This window comes from Anguilla anguilla, chromosome 8, assembly GCF_013347855.1.
Source record: "Anguilla anguilla isolate fAngAng1 chromosome 8, fAngAng1.pri, whole genome shotgun sequence".
Lineage (NCBI taxonomy): Eukaryota > Metazoa > Chordata > Actinopteri > Anguilliformes > Anguillidae > Anguilla > Anguilla anguilla.
In genome coordinates, this window is record NC_049208.1 from 44,848,579 (window position 1) to 44,871,754 (window position 23,176).

The 23,176-nt window shown below is 38.9% G+C and overlaps 1 protein-coding gene across 9 annotated transcripts in view; it reads left to right on the forward strand.

Annotated features, from left to right (window-relative positions):
- The window catches only part of csmd3b (CUB and Sushi multiple domains 3b), a 938,142-nt gene that overhangs the window by 905,159 nt on the left and 9,807 nt on the right, over window positions 1-23,176 (forward strand). For 8 of the 9 annotated variants that reach the window (XM_035430386.1, XM_035430391.1, XM_035430390.1 and 5 more), the window contains 6 exons: window positions 2,249-2,428; window positions 12,409-12,474; window positions 12,654-12,812; window positions 16,403-16,515; window positions 16,922-17,009; window positions 18,690-18,825. In XM_035430386.1, the coding sequence (XP_035286277.1) occupies window positions 2,249-2,428; window positions 12,409-12,474; window positions 12,654-12,812; window positions 16,403-16,515; window positions 16,922-17,009; window positions 18,690-18,825 (742 nt within the window). The remainder of the gene's footprint in view (window positions 1-2,248; window positions 2,429-12,408; window positions 12,475-12,653; window positions 12,813-16,402; window positions 16,516-16,921; window positions 17,010-18,689; window positions 18,826-23,176) is intronic. The other variant, XM_035430384.1, reaches the window with a different exon arrangement.

Genomic DNA, 23,176 nt, shown 5'->3' on the forward strand with positions numbered 1-23,176 from the left:
ATATTAATGTGAGATACTGGCTGTTTTTGTGGCCTTTTAGCTCGCACTTTCCCAAAATTCCATCAATGATAAGATCCGGACTCCGACGGCGCCGAAAACCGATAGATTTCACTGAACATTCGACTGTTTACATTTATGGGGTTCTGAACCAGTGACATCATAATAATAACTCTTACTGGTTGATTTTACACGGTCATTTATGGAAGTTGGTTCTCTCAGAATTTTGACTGATAGTTAGTGTTTTCACTGGACACTTGATACATCCCGCTTTATAACTTCAGAGTCCCAATAAGTCATTTGTGAATGGTTTAAATGGATTTTGAAAGTAGACACTTCATGCTATAATCATGGTAACGGAAATGAGTGTGCTGTCAAGTTTAGGTAGCAAATAACAAGGCTGAATCCTTCTGACGCAATTTACGTACGTTACAACTATACGTTCAGATTGCCTAGTTTCACTCACCTGTGGCCAAGCGGAATCGATAACGTTTCAGAAAATAGGTTTCCCATATTTTGGTTTTCAAAGAAGAGGACACTGGGGGCAGGATGGCGTCATGGGGCAGATGGACACCCGCAGTGAGTGTAAGGTTGGGGCTGGGGTGGGGGGGCAGATTTGAATAGTTGCCAAATGTGTCCACGACCATTACCATAACCATAACAAGTGTTATTGAACAGCTAGTTCTTTAACAAGACAAATAACAAATGCCTTCATAGCCATTATGGCCAAATAATCTTACTCCTTTCCATTCAACTTTTGGCCCTCAACAATAAAATAAAAACAAACAGATAAAAACAATAGTTTCGCTTTTAACACCTTTTACAGAACACGGTTTCTTTTCACGGCCATAGATTAAAATAAAATAAAAAAATCAGTTGCCATAAAAAATCCACTATTTCACTAACACTTTTTAGTCGTCCTGATGTGCTCTGGTATACTTTCCTGAAGATCTTTCCCACACCACCATTCTTCCAATCAAAATACTGAATAAGCAGAGGGAATATTTTCACACACCGTGATTGCCCCATCAGTAGAAACACCACAGTAAGGTATGTCTTCTAGTGCTTTCAGAGCTATGTCGACAGAATGCGGTGCTATCACGGCGTTAACAATTGCTTCCGTCTTCATACGAGCGCTTGAAAATTTTTGCGCGGTCTCAGAATCAGGGAAAGCCTTTTTTTAACAAGGCAGACCATTGATCTGTAGCTATTGTGATGCTTCCTGGTGTGGAATGCAAATACTCCCTCCGCATCTTCTGTTTTACCTGGTCTCACAAAAATATTGAGGGTGTGACAGAAAATTTTGGTGCCACTGACTATAATCGAATGTATTTCACATTTACCATTCGATTGAACAAGTACCATTCAAAGTACATTTTTATGGGATAGTGCTGTTTCAAGTTCGTTCGAACTTGAAAATTTCAAGTTCGTTTTAGCTATCAATATCTCTTTAACGTTAGCCCCCCCTCAATATTTAGAACATGTGCATTTGTCCCCCTGAATTTTGTGTTTTCCTTTAACATAAATAGACATCTCCGCCATAAATTGATACAGAAAAGGCACAAATTGGTGCATAAAAAATTCACCAGAATGCAGGAAATGAAGAGTTTGACGCTCAAAATTTCCGGGGGGTGGACCCCCAGACGCCCCGCTTAATGTGTGCCCCCCAATAATCAAACGAAACCTACACCACTGCCCCCACAGGGCATGAGGGGTCACTCAAAGGTATTATAAATTATTTGAATCACATGCTATGGCCTTCGCAATCACCAGATCTCAACTCAATTGAACACCTATGTGTACTGACCATCATCAAAACACCAAGTGAGGTGGTGGTGTTCCATCCCTCCAGTAGAGTTCCAGAGACTTGCTGAATCTATGCTGAGGTGAATTGAAACAGTGCTGGCCCAACACTTTAAGACACTTTATGTTGGTTTTTCCTTTAATTTGTGACCCGTCTGTATATAATGTGTGCTTTTAGAACTGAATAAAGACTCACCACAGCCTTCAAGTCATTCAGTGCTGCTTCAGATTGCAATCACAACAAAAGAGAAATAAAGCAACCTTGTCTGTTTGATCTTTAGGGGAGCAAGAAAATTTTTGCATATGATTTCACTAATCGCAGAGCAGATGGAGGGTTATACTGTTTTGACTTAAAGTGCAAATTAAGAATGGAGGGGTAGGGTGAAAAATTTTTTATTGTGAGGTATTTTATTTACAATCTTGTAATAACAGGACATCTTCCTCACAGCCCATTCCTGCAAACAGCCAGACAGCCCACCCAGCGTCAATGTGCTAGGGATGGATCTACCATCTTTTGGGTACACCCTGATCTACAGCTGCCAGCCAGGATTCTTCCTGTCTGGAGGGTCTGAGCACCGAGTCTGCAAATCAGATGGTACCTGGACTGGGAAGATGCCTGTGTGTCAAGGTAAAGCATGCTCACAACCATCCAACTCTGCTGCCACAGCCATGCACAACCTAGTTTCTGGTCCGCATTCTGTGTGGGCTCTCATGTCCTCCATAGGGTTTGGCCATTCTTTAAAATTTTCTTTTATTTACTTTCCAGTAAAAACAGCCATTTAGTGAACATTATTTATTTTTCAGTGTCAGAAAAGAATGCAGTAAGCATTCAGTTAACACAAAAATGCACAAATCTTTCAGTGTTTAGTGTGTCCACACATTGCTTTATTACAGCTTCCATTTGACTTGCTTTGAGTTTTTCAAAGAAACCTGTAGGGATATTTCTTCATGCCTCCTGCAAATACTGTACCTCCAAAGTTACATGATATTGAAGTCTGAAGCTCCAATAAAACGTGTGCTAAGCTTCCACTCATGCGCTATGCGAAGACGCAAGGTGGAAGTCAGTATGTGATAGAATAGCTAAGCCATAGTTTCAGCTATAAGGAAGCTGTAAGCTACGTTCGAAAGCTATGTAAATGAGCTTGAAGAGTATGAATACTGTAATGTATCTGGGGTTTCCAAGCAGGGGCAAGAGTCATGATGGGTAGATCGTAGATAGACTAGTAGTAGCAGCAGTCTTTTAGGTCATTTACTTGGCACTGGAGTGTTTAATTGCAATATTTTTTTCACTGTTTGTACGTTGAAGGAAAACCTTTAGAAAAAAACATTTAGGTCGCATTGCTTTGGAATACAGCATGTTTAATTTGTGTGAGGTAAGATACTGAGCCAATATTATTTCTTGCAACTTTTTGTAATTTTTATATCAGTACTTTTAATGGCAGGCCTAGATTACATCTGCTTTGTTACAGCTGGTGTCTAATTGGGGCTATAAGAAATAAAAAATGTTTTTTTTGAATTTCAGAAATTTCTACTCAGATTTACTTATGCACAAATTCAAAGTTTGTATAAAAACTGTTGGATGGAATACACACTCTACTGACTTGTTCTGGCAATGACAATATATTGCAGGGATTTCAGTGAGGGACAGACCAGGAGTATCTTGAGTCATTGTGCGCATTTATTAAACCAGGAAAGCACTAGAAGCAGCAACAAGCATGAGAAGTAACGTCTGAAAAGTCAGATGCTTTACAGGGTGCATATTGCTTTATCGTGTGGAATTCTAACAAACTACTGTAGTCACATTTTGCCTGACCCAGGTGTCATTAGCAATGTATGTTTTGTTTAAAGGGGTTATACTATATTTAGGACCATAAGGATTTGTGGGGCTTTTATAGACGTTCAAAATAGAATTTGTGTGTATGGGTTAATGCACATGTATTTAAGGGCATTCTGATGTTAGACCGCAAAAATATCAAGAGGCAAGAATGGAAATTTATGCATATGACCTGCTAGAGCTGATATATCGTGGCTGGTGATCATTGCGACAAAGGTAATTGCTGTTTTTTAATGTCTGCGAAAAGCGGGTGTTAAGCTAAATCCAGAAAAAGATGAGCATGTCTATTCATAAGACGAGACATCATCAGCGTGTTAGAGTAAGGGAGGGCCATAAATGTTACAGATTTCAGATTTTTCTAATTCATTCAGAAGATATTAAGCCTAGCACTATGAAATTTTACTTTAAACAAATTTGACATGTCAGTACTCATTAGCTGTTTCGTGTACGTACATCACAGATGTATCCCACTAAAAGGTGGGATGAAATTAAAACAAAATGTCGTTATGATTTCATCAGAGGTGCAGAATAGCTGTACCAGTAAATGAAAATATAAGGACAGGGTGGCTTTATTTGCAACTTTATTGGCTTTGTTAGTGAAGTTGGCTACATGTAGCTACATCATGTAATTCTGTTCCTGATTGAAATAAATGCTGATGAATGACCAAGCTAGCTAAGTTACAATTATGAACAGTAACAGCATTGGGGGAGAAAAGAATTCAATATAAAATCTCTCCAAACTCAGGCATCTAGTTACATACAGTGGTTACTGGTTTCATTTGACACATTTGCCTCTGCGGCAAAGGTTCTGCCAGCCAGAGGGAAATGTTTGCAGGGTTCTGACAGTAGGGGGCGGCAGAGTGTAATTTTTCCTCAAAAGGACTGCTTCCACCATTCTGCATTGTACTTGACGTCACACCACATTCCATTTCGGGGTGATTCGCTATCTTAAAATGAAAGTTTAGCTCTGTGTTTTTAAGATAACGTAACATTTTGGAAAAATACAGCACTAATAACTAATATTGGGCTGGTATCAGCATATCAGTAATTCAAATATTTTTATAGATCCGCGAACTCTCTTGAGGTATTACAACAGTTTACTACATAAAACTCATAAGACCCTAATAGGAATGTCAAACCCGTTTTGGCAAATTTTCACAAAATGTATTTTGACTGTTTATTTTTCTCAATGTCATAAATGCTACTCAAATAACAACATATAAATACTTAACTTGTCAGAAAATAATGGCTGTTTCCTTCAATATGATTTATTATCCGCTTCCCTCTTCCACTGTAGTTGCAGAGGGAGGTGACACTTTCTGCTGGCAATGTATTCATGGTCGTTACACGCACAAACATTAAAACAAAATTGGCATCTGGGCTCACTATAACAGGTCACTTGACTTTGTTTATGAGCATTTGTGCCTGCACCTAAGGTTGCAGCGAAGTCAAGTGGGTCATTATAAAAAATCATTGAAGGTATTATTACACTTTTGTTATAATAAAAAATTGCTGTGAAATGTTTTACATGTTATTCAGTTATTATGTATTCGTGATATCATATATTTAGCTGTCCTAAAATGTTAAGCTGCCAGCATCCTGAGGAATTCTACAATAAGCAAAATGTCACTAAAAAAAGGGAAAAAACGGTGCTCGCTTTCTTATTCAAAATATCCCCAGAAGGGATTTTTTTTATTAGTGAATAAAGTGCCCTCAGATTTCCACAGTCTACATTTTTTCTGCATTAATATTTTTCTATATTTGACCCCTGGGGTGCTGTAGCCACTGGACACTTCTCCCTTGAGAAAATGGAAATCCGAACGTAACACTATAAACTGTAAAATCGAGAGGTTCAGTTTATCCATCCATCCATTCTCTAAACCCCTTGGTCCAGGTCAGGGATGCGGTGGCAACCAAAGGGGCAAGTAGAACAGCCCAGATGTCCCTCTCCCAAGCGACTTCCGCTAACTCATCCCGGTGGATCCCAAGGTGCGATCCCAGGCCAGCCATTGTATATAATCCCTCCTAGGTTTACCCCTGGGTCTCCTCCCCGGTGGCCGAGCCTGGTGCACCTCCAGAGGAAGGTGCCCAGGAGGCATCCTTATCAGATGCTGGAACCACCTCAACTGACTTCAAAGCGGAGGAGCAGCGGTTCTACTTTGAGGTCCTCCTGGGTAGCTGAGCTCCTCACCCTATATGAAGGAGAGTAAGCCCTGCCACCCTACAGAGAAACCCCATTTTGGCCGCTTGTATTCACAGTCTCACTCTTTTGGTCACTACCCATAGCTCATGACCATAGGTGAGAGTAGGGACGAAGATTGACTGGTAAATCGAGAGCTTTGCCTTTCGGCTCATTTCCTTCTTCACCATCCAATACAGTACCGGCATTACTGCGGCCGCTGCATCTAGACCATGGGTGTCAAACTCTGGCCCGCGGGCCAAATTTGGCCCGCAGTGTAATTATATTTGGCCCGCGATGCAATCCCAAATGACTACTAGAGCTGGCCCGCCAGTATTATAGACAAATCCGGCGAAACCCGGAAGTAAAGCAGCGCCGCCATTACTGCGTGCCTTGCTCAGAGACTGTAAAAAATATGGACAAAGATACTGTGACGTCACCCATTGCCTCTCCGTGGGTCTGTAAAACACGTTTTGAAGCTCAATGGCGGCGCGGCCATGTTCTCGATTTGGAGCCAAAACCATAGAGTTAAGCGGTCTTGTGATTTTTACTATGTGATTGACAGTCCGGTGCGGAAAAGCCCATCAACCTGAACGAACGATTGCAGAACGAACTTGAGGCTAGCTGACTGTCTGCCGTTAAGTTTTAAAATATACGATCAAATGTTTACGGAGTTTAATTTCCATCCGTGACTGTACTGTGTCATGTAATCACGTTATATGTATGACATTAATAATACAATTATGTTCAGTTATCCTCCATCTATGTTTCTCATGTTTCTCGGCAAAACGAATATGCTTAGCTAGCATATCAGCTTGCCAGTGAGCTAGGTAAGCTATCCATGGTTAGCTCACGCATTAGCAATATGAACTACAGGGGAAGAACATCGACTGCACTGATGGTCAATCAATCAGAGATTTGTAGGCTACTGGTGATTTGACTAGGCTAATTTTCATATAACTGTCTGGTAGACCTGCTGTTAACCAAGCAAGTTATCGTCGTAGGTTTTCGCCACAATCAGTTAATGAGCCATTAACTGCAACTACTCCATCGCCGTTTGTGGTGTTTACTTGCTGGGTGACGCTAGCTGACCGATCGTTCGCAAGTCACTTTTTACCGAATAAAAATTAACACTGTCAGCGGTGATTAACAAATCTACCAAGTATTTTAATAACTGATTTACAGGCGTGTAAATATGACAACGCACTTTGAAGAGCAAGTTTTCCACCTGTTGCATAAAGACAAAAATAATGTACATTGAATTTCTAATTATTATTTTCTTGCTAGCTTCTAGCTTTGTCACATTCGTGCAGCATAGCCCAGGTAGACATTTACGGAATGTACACGACTGACAAGCCGTCAAACACGTTTGACAGATGGAATATTTGCCGGTTAGGGTTAGCTAGCTAGTCAAATGGCTTGGTAGCCGAAGTTGCGAACTGTTTTAGCATAGGCTACTGGACTACCACATATAGCAAATAAGCGTTAGCTGATTACGCTTTCTGCCAACTATTATTTGGTTAAGTGGGCTAAAGGAAATAGTAAAAATGACTCGGCTACCGCAAAACTTCAGAGGAGGATTATTTTATGGTCGTCTAGTGCAGCTGTAAATAGCACACGCTATAATGAAACCACTACAAAATGGGATGCGTGCATTTTCTGACTTCGCACAGGTGGACCGTGGTCGGAGACGCCACCTCCCACCCCAGTGACCACAGATTGTAGCCCCTACTGTAGCTCAGTCCTCCGCAGTAATGTCAGTTTCTGGAAAGCAAAGGAAGGACACAGCAGAGCTCCGGGAGCAAAAGTTTCTGTGTGAGCTGGCCTTTCTGTGTGACATCTCAGCTGCTCAGATGCTCTCCATGTTCGGCAGCACTTATCTATGTGAGCAACTTTTCTCCTCGATGAAGATGACTAAAACATCTCACAGGAGACGTCTGACTGATGAACACCTTCGCTCGATACTGAGGATTTCCTCAGCTCAGAGCCTGAGCCCAGGCATTGGTGAACTAGCATCCAAGAAGAGATGCCAGGTATCTGGCTTGGGTAAATCAGATTAGATCAGTGTGTAGCAAACTGAGCAATAATTAACCTTTTCTTTATGCATTTTTTCTTGCTACTCCAAGGCATGGGCTTGAATGGTTGATTGATTTATTATTGTTTTATTTTTAAAATTATTAGCCTGTGGAAAAAGTTTATTTTGATATTTAAATCAGAAGGCTGCAAATAGAAAAGAGGCATACGATTTTTATTTAAATTTCATTTAATAAATTAATGCCATTGATGTGTTTTTTTATTTGAAATTCGATTTTGCATGTCTGCACTATTGTTATATATTGTATAGTAATAAGCGTTGCTTGTTCCATATTCAATGTTAAAGCAAAACTTGTTTGGGTCCATATTAAAAGGTTCATTTGTTCAATGTTGGCCCGCGACTTTGTTCAAGTTTTAAATTTTGGCCCACTGTGTATTTGAGTTTGACACCCCTGATCTAGACAGTCATCGATCTCCAAATACCTTTTTCCCTCACTCATGAATTCCCCAAGATATTTGAACTTCTCCATCTGGGGCAGTTGCTCCTCCCTCACTTGAAGAGGGCAAACCATCTTTTTCCAGGAGAAGACCATAGCCACAGACTTGGAGGTGCTGATCCTCATCCCGACCGCATCACACTCTGCTGCAAACTGCTCTAGTGTTCATCGAAGGTCACAGTATGATGAGGCCAAGAGAATGATGTCATCTGCACACAGTAAACAAACATAGGCTACTACCACAGGGCTTTGTTTATGGGCGGTGGCTTGACCGAAACAAAGTGACAATAGCCAACGAAATCAAACATGCTAATTAAACTGCACCCCCATCACGCCTCCAAAACCTGGCTGTAAGAATCACTAAAACAAGCCGACTTTGCTGACAAATTATAAGTATTTAGTGACCCTAAAAATGTTGTTTATTCTATTGAGTGACTTCTTCAACACTTTAACTTTCGTAATATGAAAAAAAGGAAAACGGTAAAAAAAAATTTGAAAAACCTTTTTTGCCTCCTAGCGCGATTTCAAGATTTGCTACTTGCGGACCTTTTCTCCAGCACCCGTCACATATGATGATGTAATCTGGCAGGAAAAAGAAGGAAAACATACAAAAGCCGTAACTTTGCAGGATGACACACCTGCCATCCCAATCCCTTGGGAAGCCTTAACTAATCAATGCAATGATGATTCCATCTGGGAGAAATGCCAAGAATGGGCCTTGTTTCATACTATGTTTGTTTCCATTACCTGTTTGATTGTTAAGCCGTAGATTTATAGCGCTTTGAGATGTGTGATGTGATATGATTGCATAATTAACTTTGTATCACTGCTGGTAACAATTGTCTTGTTCTGTTTCGGTCCACACTGGAAATGAAGTGAAGACGACCTTTGATTGGTGTATTTTATTTTGGCTACATCTCACAAGTTATTGTTTTTCTCTTGTACTGCATGTATGAATGTACACCAATATGATCCTGGTTGAACATTTTATAGCCTATTTTGTAGGCTACATTATTGCTGCTAATTTGTGTTGTTGCACAATTGGATTTGGTACAGTACTACCGTATATAGCCTAATCACATAATCCAATTCATTTTTGAGACAAATCCAATGTTTCAGTAGTTTCTTAAAAGTCACTTTATTCCTTTCTAGAAGTTGCAGATTTGGTAATGTGTTCTAGCTTGCCATTGCTCAAAACCATTTGTGTTCCCTGCATTGATGGTGTGCTGCATTTGGGTAGAAGGAAAGAAACTACTTTGACAAATGCCTTGTGGAGCAATTGTGCGTCTAAGCTGAAGGACGGTATCTTCCGAATTATTTCTGGATATGTTGTTAGAGATGTTCTTTAAGAGCAAGGTAATCAGTACATTACATTACACTTATTTGGCAGACGCTTTTATCCCAAGCGACGTACAAAAAGTGCATTTCATGGTCATGGACAACTACAAAACACAGGTTCAATAAGATACAATACTTATTTTGTACAGCTATTTCTAGCCAAGAACACAGTTTAGTTCACACAGTGAACACTATTCTGACATAACCTCTGCAAAGCCAACTAGGCAGAAGAACAAGCTACAGTATTAGGACAAATACAAATTACCAAAAAGTGCTGGGATGGGGGACACGTAACAAGTGTCATGAAAGGGGAGGTAGATTTAGAGAATTAGTAATTTAACTGTTTTAACATAACAATTATTTTGCATTATTTGTGGCTATATTTGTCATTTGTCAAGTGCAAATTGTGACATGTCCTCTTTTACATTGGTAGCATCCAAGAGCATTACCAAACATGAGTCAATTTTCTGTTGGGTCATTTTAACTTTGCAATGATTGAAATTCTGGAACATGCATTTTTCTGAACTCCTTTCTGAACTGTAAAATATGTACTGTCTAAGCATACTGCTATACAAGCATACTATATAGTGCATGTTTTTAGTGGGCCATTGCAATGCATAATATGCAAATAAATGAATTAATAAGAAGAAGAAAAAGTAATAAGTATCCTCTATACTATACTGTGGAAGTGTCCTGATGTTCCACCCTTGTGTTGCCCTGCTTGTGCGTTGAAGGAAAATGTCAGCGGAGTTGCGCTTCTTTTTTAAAATGAAGCTGTGCAGCATATTTATGGAACGAAATGGCTGTTCATCCTGAAAAGTATGTTCCTGAATATGTTTAGCAAACACCAGAAATAAGTATTTCAAGGAAATTTTGAACTTAGTACGTTTCTCATCCAGTGTGCTCAACTTGTGTAGTCTAAGGTAGGCAAGTGCGCTGATTCAGATGTGGCCCTACATCTCAAATCATGATGAATCTGCATGATTTGCTCAGTCGTTTTAAATGAAGGATTCTGTTCTGTTCTAGGCTTTGCTGCTTAATCCATGAAATGGCATTTCATTTCTGTGACCTGGTCAAAACTTTAAAATCTTTGAATTTTACACTGATGTGGCACTCTCTATTGCAGTGGTCTCCAACCCTGGTCCTGGAGAGCTACAGGGTCTGCTGTTTTTCATAGTGACTGCACTTCATGAATCAATCAGAACAGTTGACTCAACTCACCTGGTGTCTTCTCAATTGGGTGCTGACCCCTTTCAGGGTCCATACAAGACAATGATTTACAGTTAAATAGCCTGATGACATTAAACCTTAGTTAACTGCGTTCAGTCTCATTCATTTCTTGTTCTTGCTGCTTTACAGCTGCTACAATTGCCCATTCCTTCAGGATCGGTGTGGCAGCTCCTAAAGTTCTCATGGCCACACAAAAAAAATCATTGTGGTAGTCATATCTTGCTTTTGAGTGCTACACTAGGTGCAATGCCAAGGGTTTCAATCAAGCTCCTGGTTCCATGTTAAACCTCATCCTCTCTGGCAAGCTGTAGGCTCCACCCCTCTCCTTCAGGATACCACAGCAGCTCCTAAGATTTCAGCAGCCACACTCAAAGCCATGGTCATCCGCCACTTTTGAACACTATGTTAGGCTCAATGCTAGGGGCATCATCCAAAAATAAGATATTCATTTTCTTGTGTTCTGTTAACATTTATTACTTGCAAAAAAATAAATAATTTTAATTCTGCTGGGCACTATGTTCTAGTATGTTCTTTTTTGATCCCAGTATCATCAGGTGCTATGTATTAGTAAGTGCAATATCGAATTGGCCTTCCTGATCTTCAGGGAACAACAGGTGCCCTGTTGTACACATAGCTTTTAAGTTGTGCAAGGCATACGGTCAGCATGACCTGGCCTCACAAAATGTTAATATGGAGAAATGTCTGATCCAAATGTCTAATGTTCCATCTTTGTACTGAAGGGATATCGGTATGGATTCCCTGATTATTCAGGAAACAACAGGTGCTCTGCTGTACACATAGTTTACCATCACTATAACTATGTTGGCATGGCAAACGGCTGATCCAGGATCTCAGCTTGCGTGCTGGAGGGATACCGGTGCTCTCCTCATGTTCCGTCTTTGAGCTGGAGGGAAATTGGTATGGTCTTCCTGATTACAGGAAGCAGATGGTGCTCTGCTGTACACATAGTTTACTATCACATAATGTTAGCATGGCCAGCGTCTGGTCCAGGATCACACCTTGTGTTCCATCTCTGTGCTGGAGGGATATCAGAATGGGCATCCTGATTGTTCAGGAAATGCCAGGCGCTCTGCTGTACACACAGTTTTAGTCTTTGTTTATTGTTCAGATCTGCCTCTAGATACTGGGGGGTCTTCTGGTATTCCTCCTGTTTAGTAGGGGAGATGCATAGTACTCCCTGTTAGATAGGGTAGTGCACGCTGGTGCACTAATACTTGAGGCAGATCTATTCAACGCAAAACCAAAAAAAGTATTTCCATATTCGTGTAAATATTTTTAATATGTGAGTTTTCCTGACTGAACTACTTTTGGGACTTGGTGAGGACGACTAATGGTTAGTTGTGCCCTAATATGTAAAACCATAGAATTGAAATTGTGTTTCCCCCCCCCCCCCCCCCCCCATCAATGTATATTCACATAAATGAGGATTTGGGCTGAAAATAAATATGCCCAATGTATTTTTGTATTTATTTTAGCAGGCTCCAAATTATCTGAGAAAATCCCTAAGCCTGTACCTGGAACACCCAGTCCAAATCTAAATGGTAAGTTGTATGATTACTGTTATGAAGAACTTTGTTTTCATGCTATTTATGTAAAGTGCCCTCAATAATGTTGGAGGCAGACATTTTTTCTTGATTTGGCTCTGAACCCCACAGTTTTAGATTTGTAATCTGACAGTTAAATTTTGAAAAAAAGGTACTTTTTTCTGTGACTTTTTCAGTTCCCGATGATGTCTTTGCTCCAAATTACATCTGGAAAGGCTCATATAAATACAAGGGACGGAAGCAACCTATGACTTTGATGATTACAAGCTTTAACACAACCACGGGTAGAGTTAATGTAACATTATCCAACAGCAATGTGGAGCTGCTGCTTTCAGGTAAGCAAAGTTTCTTTCAAAGAAACCATTGTTCACATTAATTCGTGTTTTATCATACAGCATGTAATGTCTCCACTTAGTTTTGCAGCTACATCCATAGTTACAGGTGATTTGTACTTGTAAGGTGGTTCTAATGATGTTCTGACAGAAATGGCTTACAGTATTTCAGAGGAAGAAAACAACATGCATTTATTGATGAATTTATTGAATGTAACAGTTAATATGAAGATAACACTTATGAATGACACCTTTTTAAGATAGGTGGTCAATTTGTTGTAATCTGTACTAGCTAGCTTTTTCATTAGCTAACTAGGTATTTATTGGGTTCAATTACTACCAGTGATCTATAAGCTGACTTAACATCCAGTTAAGGTCAGTTTTGGTGTGAACCATCATTCTACTAGTCCCTAACTAAATTATGAAGTATAATAGTTGATACTTCAATAAATGGCGAGCCAATCAATTTGACTCATTTGGGCATGTACGTTAAAATCACTGTAATTAATTCCAGACATGGTCTTCGGCTGTGAAACACATTCTGCATCAAAGGCCACATGGTTTGAACTAGACAAAAAGTTAGTGTCGATAGCTTTAAAAATATGGCCAATATAAAAATAGGATATTTAGCATTGTCCGCCATTCCCTCAGAAAAATACTAAAACTTAAAAATATTTTTCTCATGAAGCTTCAGTCTGATCTAGATGCCATTTGGAACAAGGACACTATGTTCAACTGCTAATTAAATTGAGAAGGAAAGGTTTCTATGTTCAAAGATGGCAAAATGACAGCCAATCATACAGTATTTAGGTATATGAAAATTAGCATACAATACTAAATCACTGCTTTAATTTATTAAGCTAAGCTTCATAAATGTAAAATCCCAGCTGAAGGTTAAAGTACACAGCAATCTGACTAGCTAATGCAATCATCATGTATTTTATACTAGCTTTAAAGACTAATTTAAAGCATTCACACTTTTAAAATGCAAACAAAAAGGCATGGATAAAACAACACAACAGGGAAATAATTATTTTTAAATAACATTTCTATAATAAATGAAAAATGTGTGAGCAATAAATAACAGATCTGTGGTTGGTTTCCCAAAAGCCTCTTAATGCTAAGAACCTCTTTAAATGCCTCTTACAATCACTCTTAAAATAACATGGGTTTCCCAAACACAAAATAACATGGGTTTCCCAAACACATACATAACAAAAGTGTCTCTTTAGATCACAAGTCACAAGCCATCTAGATTGCTTGTTCCTGGCAAAAAACCCCTTTAACCCCATCACGCAAGCCCCATAGTGGCCGCCATTCCAGCATGGTGAGATTGCTCAACCCAGGCAGATGGAGAACAAAGGAAGATCTCCTTATGAGGAAAAATGACACTGCTATCAGACCTACTATCAGACCCCCACAAGTATTTCCCACTGGCCAGCAGAACCCCTACCGTAGAGGTATTTGCGTCAAATAAACCCCTAAACCACTGTAATTACAATTTTGGGAGAAATATAAGATGACCTAGAACCTCACACACAATGTTCCCGTTCCATCCCAACAATAGTCATGCTCCTGGCAACATTACTCTCCTGGGCAAAAAAAAATGGGCCAAGCCCAAAATGGAAAAAAATTAAGCTGTTAATGGTCTTAACAACAAATCATTGGTCAGAAAATTTGCAAAAATGAAACAAATGCACTCCTGAGACCTCCTATGCCACCATTTGCTTGTTTACTTTTTTCTGTGAACTGTTTGGGGAAAACACAGAAACAGGGAAATTCACTTATACAGTAGACAAATTAACAATGTTAAATAAGAGAGTCATGTTTTGTATTTGGTTGCATATCATTTACATGCCATGACTTCCTGATGTCTGTGACCTATCAACATCAACAGAGTCTGGATATCTTATTTTCAGGTTGTCCTACAAGCGATACAAAAACTCTTTGCATTTGAATGGATCTCTATGGGAATTGGGGGGTGGGACTAGATTCAGCTGTAAATTATGCTGATACAGTATGGAACACATTTGTTGGCTAAATGGTTTTAAGTCATCAAGGGTCCAAGGTATCAAATGAGCCTCAAAACACCATGCTGCTGCCAGATATGCAGTAGATACTACAAGCATTGTTTCTCCTGATTAATTTTCCAGTGGAACTCAATGGAAAAAATATTAAGGAGAAATGGCCCTTTTTTTTCCCCCCAGGAGTGTACACTCTCGTGCATCTAGACTAATTCAATCGACAACTACTGCCACACCTGGAATATCACAGTACATATTTTGACCAGAGCTGTCTGTCGTGCTTAATACGCTCTTACGTCACACCAGAATTATACATCAATATCCCCACATCCAGTGAAGATGTTCAGGAGTTTTTTTTAACTGCACCTTTTAAGCTCTTCTTCATACACAAAATGAAATTAGTAGGCAGTCCTATTCACTGATTGTGTAAGTAGCTGTTGTCTTAGTGAATAAGATGTTAATTTTATTAACTACATGAAGCAGACAGCAGACGCACCAACATATACTCATCCGGGCATAAATTGCACTGCAGGTTTTATGTAGTACATGTGGCTCTAAGTGTTCACAACAAAAAAGTGACTTTGTGAAAAAAACCACACAAACCAGAATATTCTGCCTTGTCAGAAATGTTTTCTCTGGAGCTAAAGCGCATGATACACTTGGAATTCATCAAACTTTATTCCAAAGACCTAAAGTTGAGAGACAATACATTTACTCTCATCTTCATGACTGTTATAATAGGCTTGTACCCTTAATTGTCATTTGCAGCTATATTAAGGGGTTGTAAGAATGGTAAATGGACTGCATTTATATGGCTCTTTTATCCAAAGCGCTTTACAATTGATGCCTCTCATTCGCCAGAGCAGTTAGGGGGTTAGGGGTTAGGTGTCTTGCTCAAGGACACTTCGACATGCCCAGGGCGGGGTTTGAACCGGCAACCCTCCGACTGCCAGACAATCGGTCTTACCTCCTGAGCTATGTCGCTTTGCTGTGTTGTTTTTTCCTTTTTTAGCTGCGACCGCAGCTCTATAGCTCTGTCTATCGGTCGGTTGGTTGGTTGGTCGGTTGGTCCACAGAAAGTGTCCCACCCCATAGCAGTTTTTGCCCCAAGAGGCTGAAATTTGGCATGGACGTTGGTCATGACCGAAGGTAGAGCTGAGTAACTTTCAAGGCCGATTGACCAAGAGGGGCCATGGCGATGGGTGTGGCCTATCACAAAAAGGCGCATAACTCCCGAATGGATTTACAGATTTGCACAAGATTTTGTGGAAAGGTTGGTCATGGGCCAGAGAAGAGGTCACATGTTTTTGTGAGGGTGTGTGCGTGGATGCACACACACATGGATGCATGCGCGTGTGTGGTCGCAGCTATTGCGGATTCGCACTTATTACTTTATCACTTGAATCTTTGGCAAACAAACAAAGCAACCCCTAGGACTTGATATTTAGCTTTTATTATAATTATTTATGTGCATAAGTGTCCTTAAGCCACAAGGAGTCACTTGATGATTTTCTAATATTTGTCTGAACATGTCAGGTATTAATGTGTTGCTTTTCCCCTAAAACTCAGGAGTTTATAAAAGCCAAGAAGCACGGTTGATGCTGTTTACATACCATGTGAAAGCATCTACACATACCACGTTGAGCAAGATCAAAGAGGAAACATGGTCAATGGACGGCTTTGTAAGTCTGTTATAATTTGTTGGTACTAGGTAACACAGGAAGATGAAGTTGTTGTTTCTTGTTAATGACGCATTGGGTTTCACTCAAAGCACTTTGTAAGAAATGCCACAAAGGATGTATTTTCAGAGCTATGTACATTAATGCTATTGAGGTCTATGGGCATGCTTAAACCATAGCGAATACACCCAATAAAAAAAAAACATTTTAAAAATAATTACAAAAAAAGCCAAGTTGGGTTGAATGACCTGTTCTCGTCATCACTTTTCTTATGTTCTTTGTGTACTTATTTCCAGTTACTCTTACTAGAACCTGTCACTCCTAAAGAAAAGAGATGAAATGTTCTTAAATGAAAAGATATAACCTTTACTAAATGTGCTAAATGTTCTGTTTGATATTCTTTATTCAGGTGTCAGCAGAACCTGATGGTGCAACCTATGTATTTCAAGGGTTCATACAGGGTAAAGACTATGGCCAGTTTGGACTGCAGAGACTAGGTAAGCACAATTTTACATAATGATCATTTTTTGTCACATGATTTGGTCTTTTGGTATTTATCCCGAAGTGTTGTAAAAGTTAATCAGTCCCTTTGAAGTTTTCATGCAATTTAGACTGAAGGTGAAGCAGTCATTCTTGTTTTTTTAGTGCAAAATGCATGAATGCTTATGCTATGAAATGTGATTCAGAATTTCCGACTGAGTCACATGATTTTTCAGTTTTTTACAGATTATGAAAGTGCAGATTATAAGCTTTCAATTGTGTCATACATTGAAATCTTGTTGAAGAAGATATGCTTATGTGAATGTTGGTACTCCTAAAATCAAGTAGCAGAGAAAATCCCTTTGAAAGATCTTGAACTTTTCACACTTCTCACAGGGAGATAATGGGTGGGAACAATAGCTAGTTAACTCCACCCCAACCACTAGAGTACCTGTCAGTCCTTGCCCATTTAGGGGTTACCCTATTTAAAGCTTTATAACTCCAGATGTGAACACCACAGAGACTAGAAAAATGTCTTAAATGAAGCAATACATTTGTACCATTTATAATACTAGCTTACTTTATATTCATAATTTTGTAAGAAATAAAGTGCCACAAATGCCATGGTCAAGGCAAAAAATCTAAAATGAATTTGCTCCTTTTTTAGTTCTCAATGAAATACTGGGAGATTGCGGGTTAAAGTATACATGTCCTGGATCAAAAACTTCTTGACCACAAGTTCATAAAGTCGAAGGGTGGATATGTAGAACTACTAAAGATCTATGAAGCAAAAACTAAGCAGTGTACCCAGCATCTCCAAATCTACCCGAAATGTCTAAATTATGCATTGCTGTAAATCACAACATAATCATGTATTTGATGAGGGAAATGCTTGTGGAATTCTGACAGTAGGGGGCAGCAGTATACTTTTTCCTCATAAGGACCGTTTTCATCATTCTGTGTTATAGTTTGATGTCAGGTTGCGTTGCACTTCAGGGTGATTCCCTATCTTTAGGTGAATCCTTAGCTGTGTCATTTGGAGGTACCATTCATTTGGGAAAAATAAAGCCATCGGCTATTATTGGGCTAGTATCAGCATAGCCGGCATTCAAATATATTTATGGATCTGGTAACTCTCTTGTCATATTATAACAGTTTGCAATGTAAAACCCCTGTAAGACCTTAAGAGAGTTCATACCTGTTTTGGCAATTTTTCAGAAAACAAATTTTGACATTTTATTTTTCATGTTATAAATTATACTGTTTAATCTAATACCATAAATAGCTTAAATGTCAGACATGATTTTGAGTGCTCTCGTTTTCCACCTGGTTGTGCGAACAAGTAGTTCCTGTGTTGCTTGTTAAATTTTCGACCCATGCGACTAAACTAAAACCTGCTTATATAATATATAATGGTACAATTGCACACACATTTGTCTGATTCTATATGAAAACACAATGGTACAATGCTGATTGTTTACGTTCCTAGTTTTACAATGAGCCACCATAAAGACTTTGTGGTTTAATAACAGATTTAGTGATAAATGCATTGACAAAATTTTGGACCACAAAGTGTTTATGGTAGCTGTAATAATTTATTGGCATGCATTACAAATATTTTACAATTAGAAAATTAAGTGATTTGTTCATTTTGTTCTTTACATGTTTATTGATATTTGTGTGCTTTTCCCTCACAGGTTTGAACATGTCAGAAAGTAATAACTCCTCAAATCCACACCATGGTACAAACAGTAGCTCTGTTGCTATAGCAATCCTTGTGCCTTTTTTTGCCCTGATATTTTCAGGCTTTGGATTTTATCTCTATAAACAGCGGTAAGTACACTTTTTCCATATCATGATAAACCTGATGTTTGTTCACTCGTATATATATGTATATATAAATATTAGTGCTTGGGACAAAGGCATATTTTTTTCTTGAATTGGCTCTGTGCTCTGCAATTTTAGATTTGTAATCAAACAGTTCACGTGTGGTTAAAGTGGTTGCAAATGCATACATAAATCTATAAATGCATACACAAATCTGTAAATGCGCACACAGATCTGTGAATATGTACATAAATCTGTAAATGCATACACAGATCTGTAAATGCATACATAGATTTGTAAATGTCTATATCATCATTTACAACTCAGGCGGGCCTCTCAATTGTCTTTTTATACGTGATTTTTGCAAAATTTCTGCCGTGACAGAGATCTGCAAATGCATGTGGCGATTTGCAAATGTGTGTGGAGATTTCTAGGTTAACTACGACTCCCATGGTGCACTTCGACATGAAACATCCGATCGACGCATTTAAAATTCTGTAACATGAGCCGGTAACTGCGGGAAAGAGAGTTTACGGTGTTGCGAAAACTGAAAACAGAGTGGTCAACTGCACGCAAGGTTGAGTAATTAATTTATTCTACTTAAGGGTAACGGATACTCATAATTTGGCAATCAAGTCTAAAAATAAGGGTATGTAACATAAAGCTGAACCTATAGTTTCACCTGGGTTATGATGGCTGCTGTCAATGAGACACAATCCATGGGTAAGTAACGTTTGTTGTTTTTAAAAAAAAAATTAACACAAGGTAACAAATTGATAATAGTAGAAAAAAGGTGAAGTTAACACGCATAATATTATATCATTACTTAAGTGGCCGAAACAACTGAAGGAGCTTCTCTAAATTCCGCCATTCAAATACCATTAATTCAAGAGAATGCACAGGGCTATTTGCAACTAGCTGTTAGCTTGCTTCCCTCGGTCTTTTAAGAGGAGAAGGCACGATGTGCCAATCATGACCATACCATAGGCTATATGAACGTGACATCCTTTGTCAATCTAGTGCAATTTTTAAGTGGCATAACATCACTCATAACACACATTTTACGTTACCTATGCTGTCACTGGTACAGGGGTCATATCAAAGAATGTTTCCTTGGGGGGCGCTGTTGAGCAATGGAGGAGTAAGGCGCGTTTCCCAATAGCTCCGACAAATTAACATTTTAAATATACAAAAACACAGCTATATCCACCCCCCAAAGTACTTTTGAAATGCAATTAACATTAAGAACAAAATTCAGAGAGAAAATTCAACATGGTGAAGCCTAGAAACAAGAAAAATGAACAAAACGAACAAGGCCCAGACCAAGCACCGTGCCTGACGAGACGAATGAGGAAGAGATCCGCCCAACAGAGCAGTGCTAGCTGCCATCACAGCACTATGGAACGACATGGCCCAAATCAAGAGTGACATATGTGCTACCATTGACAGTCGTATCAAGAGTGTGTATACAGATTTAAGAGAATGGTAAATGGAATGCATGTATATAGCGCTTTTATCCAAAGTGCTTTACAATTGATGCCTCGCATTCACCAGAGCAATTAGGTGTCTTGCTCAGGGACACTTCGACATGCCCAGGGCGGGGGATCGAACCGGCAACCCTCCGATTGCCAGACAAGTGCTCTAACCTCCTGAGCTATGTCGCCCCCATAGAGAAGAAATAGCTACGGCTAAAAAAGAGCTGTAAACATCCATTTCAACTCAAGACAACATCGACATCACATAGCAACTCTATCAAAGAGATAGAAAAATCAGCCACTTTTCACTCGGATAGTGTCAGCACACTACAGCGCCAGGTGACTCATCTCAATTCAGAAATGGAGAAACTCGCTCAAAAATGTGAAGATTTGGAAGGCCGCTGAAGAAGGCACAACATCAGAATCATTGGAATACCCAAGGGGAAAGAAGGGCCCAAACCAACTGCAGGAGGTACTCTCCCTAGAGGAGAAACCACTTATCCATAGAGCCCATAGAACCCTCCGACAACGGCCTGAACCTCATGAATCATTCCGGTCGTTCCTACTAAGACTACACTACTACCACAATCTGGAAGACATCTTCCGCAAAGCAGCAGCGATAAGAAACCTCCAGTACCAAGACAAAAAGATACAAATCTTCCCCGACTATCCACCAACCATCGCAAAACGGAGAGCACTCTTCAATAGAACCAGGGAAATATTACAAGGCCATCCAGCATCAAATATGGCCTACTTTACCCAGCGAGACTCCTGGTGACAGACTTCATATACATATCCCCAAAAAGCCCAGGACTATGCAGAACACCTCGTCGGAACACATTCAGACACAGCCACACAAGTCGAACTTAAATTGAACAGTGAGAGGCAATACTTTGACAAGTGGAACTCGAAAAATTAGAGACTAATGTTAGCAGATAGATAACTAGCTAAATTAACCCAATTAGAATGTAAACAATAGCTACAAGACGACGGCACATATGTTAAGATCGCTCCTTAATTCTCACTACCTACAATCAGAAAACCGTATGTCTTCTCACTCACCATAATACTCAACGTTACTTTATAGTGATTCAGAAATTAATACTAAATTTTAGCCACCCCAGAAGTAACATTTACTTAGCCAACATTACTACCATCTTCTAACATAAACTAATATAGCTATGAATCATCCCAATGTTATTTACCATGAACGTTAAAGATGAAACGTTGTTGATCATTACAAAATGGAAATGAGCTTTGATTTATGTTAATATAGGTAATGTTACTTATTACATAGTATTTGATGCAACTGTTTACATTCCCAAATACGCCTTGTTTCAAGGTGTTGGTTTCTTGTTTCTTTTTGAAAATCACTGTTACTCTTTATTTTCTCAGTTGGGTTCCTAAAGGTTGTACAGTATGTTTAATTGCTTGAAGACTCAGACTAAACTTTACCTTAACCTCATTTGTAGGCATAGAATATAGTAAAACCCAGTCTCTCGTTTGTTTATTCAAAATGTTCTTTAAATGTTGACAATTGATATAAGTATTATATAGTTGTTTTTGCTACTTAAGTTCAGTTTTAATTTGTTTTCTTCCCATAGTGAGCTCGCGCTGTATCTATTTTAGTATTGGCTAGAGATATTGTTTTTGTTATTGTTGTTCATTTTATTATTATTTCTATATGCAGGAACTAGGAGGTTACTCGGGGAGGGACAGGTTGGGTTGGGAGGGTTACTCACTCAGAAATTGACTTATTTGATTCAGAACAGTGAAAATACTTTATATGACACACTGTTTTGCATCTGTAATTGTATAAGTGATCAATCTAGAGATGGAAAGAGAGGTTTAACAAGTTGGAATACTGAATCAAATAAGTCAATCCATCTTGTTCTAAGCCTGTTATGGGAGTCATTTTTCAAGTGTGTTTCTTGTAGAAACATTATATCTGAGTTTAATGATTTCAAATGGGCCAGAACTTTGCCTCTTTTAATTGGATTATTAATTGAGGAATTAATAATCCAATTAAGAGGCAAAGTTCTGGCCCATTTGAAATCATTAAACTCAGATATAATGTTTCTACAAGAAACACACTTGAAAAATGACTCCCATAACAGGCTTAGAACAAGATGGATAAAGGATATGTATCACTCAACTTTTTCCACAAAAACAAGAGGTACAGCAATTCTAATAAGAAAGGAATTCCTTTCCCCACAAAACAATAATAGCTGATAAGTAGGGACGATACCTAGTTGTAATAGGAGAAATACATAATACTTCTTTGACCCTAGTAAACTTATGTGCCCCAAATATAGCTAACCCTTCCATTTTCTTTTTAAGTCTTTGCATTAATAGCAGGTATATCTCAAAGAAACTTGATAATAGGAAGAGATTTTAACACTACTCTAGATTCATATTTCGACAGATCCTCTACCAAAAGAATCCCAAGAAATAACTCGTGAATTTCTAAGTACTTTCCTTAAAAATAAAAATATTTCAGACATATGGCCGACTATGAATCCTTCCCGCAGAGATTATTCATTCTACTCCTCAGTACATAATTCATATAGTAGAACTGATTATTTCTTAGTTGATGCAAAATTGATACCCTTCACAACAAATGTTAAATATCATAACATTGGGATTTCAGACCACAGCCCTCTCACTATATTTAGAAGATATTACTACACCACGTAGGACCTGGAGATTAAACCCTCAATTATCAGCTGAAAATGAGTTCTGTGAATATTTGAAAGCCCAAATTAACCTATATTTTGAAACAAATGATATCCCAGAGACCACCCCTTCCACTTTCACTTCCACAACATTTTCCATTTAAGATATCCACAGAAAGATTCACTTATCTAGGGATTGAGGTGACG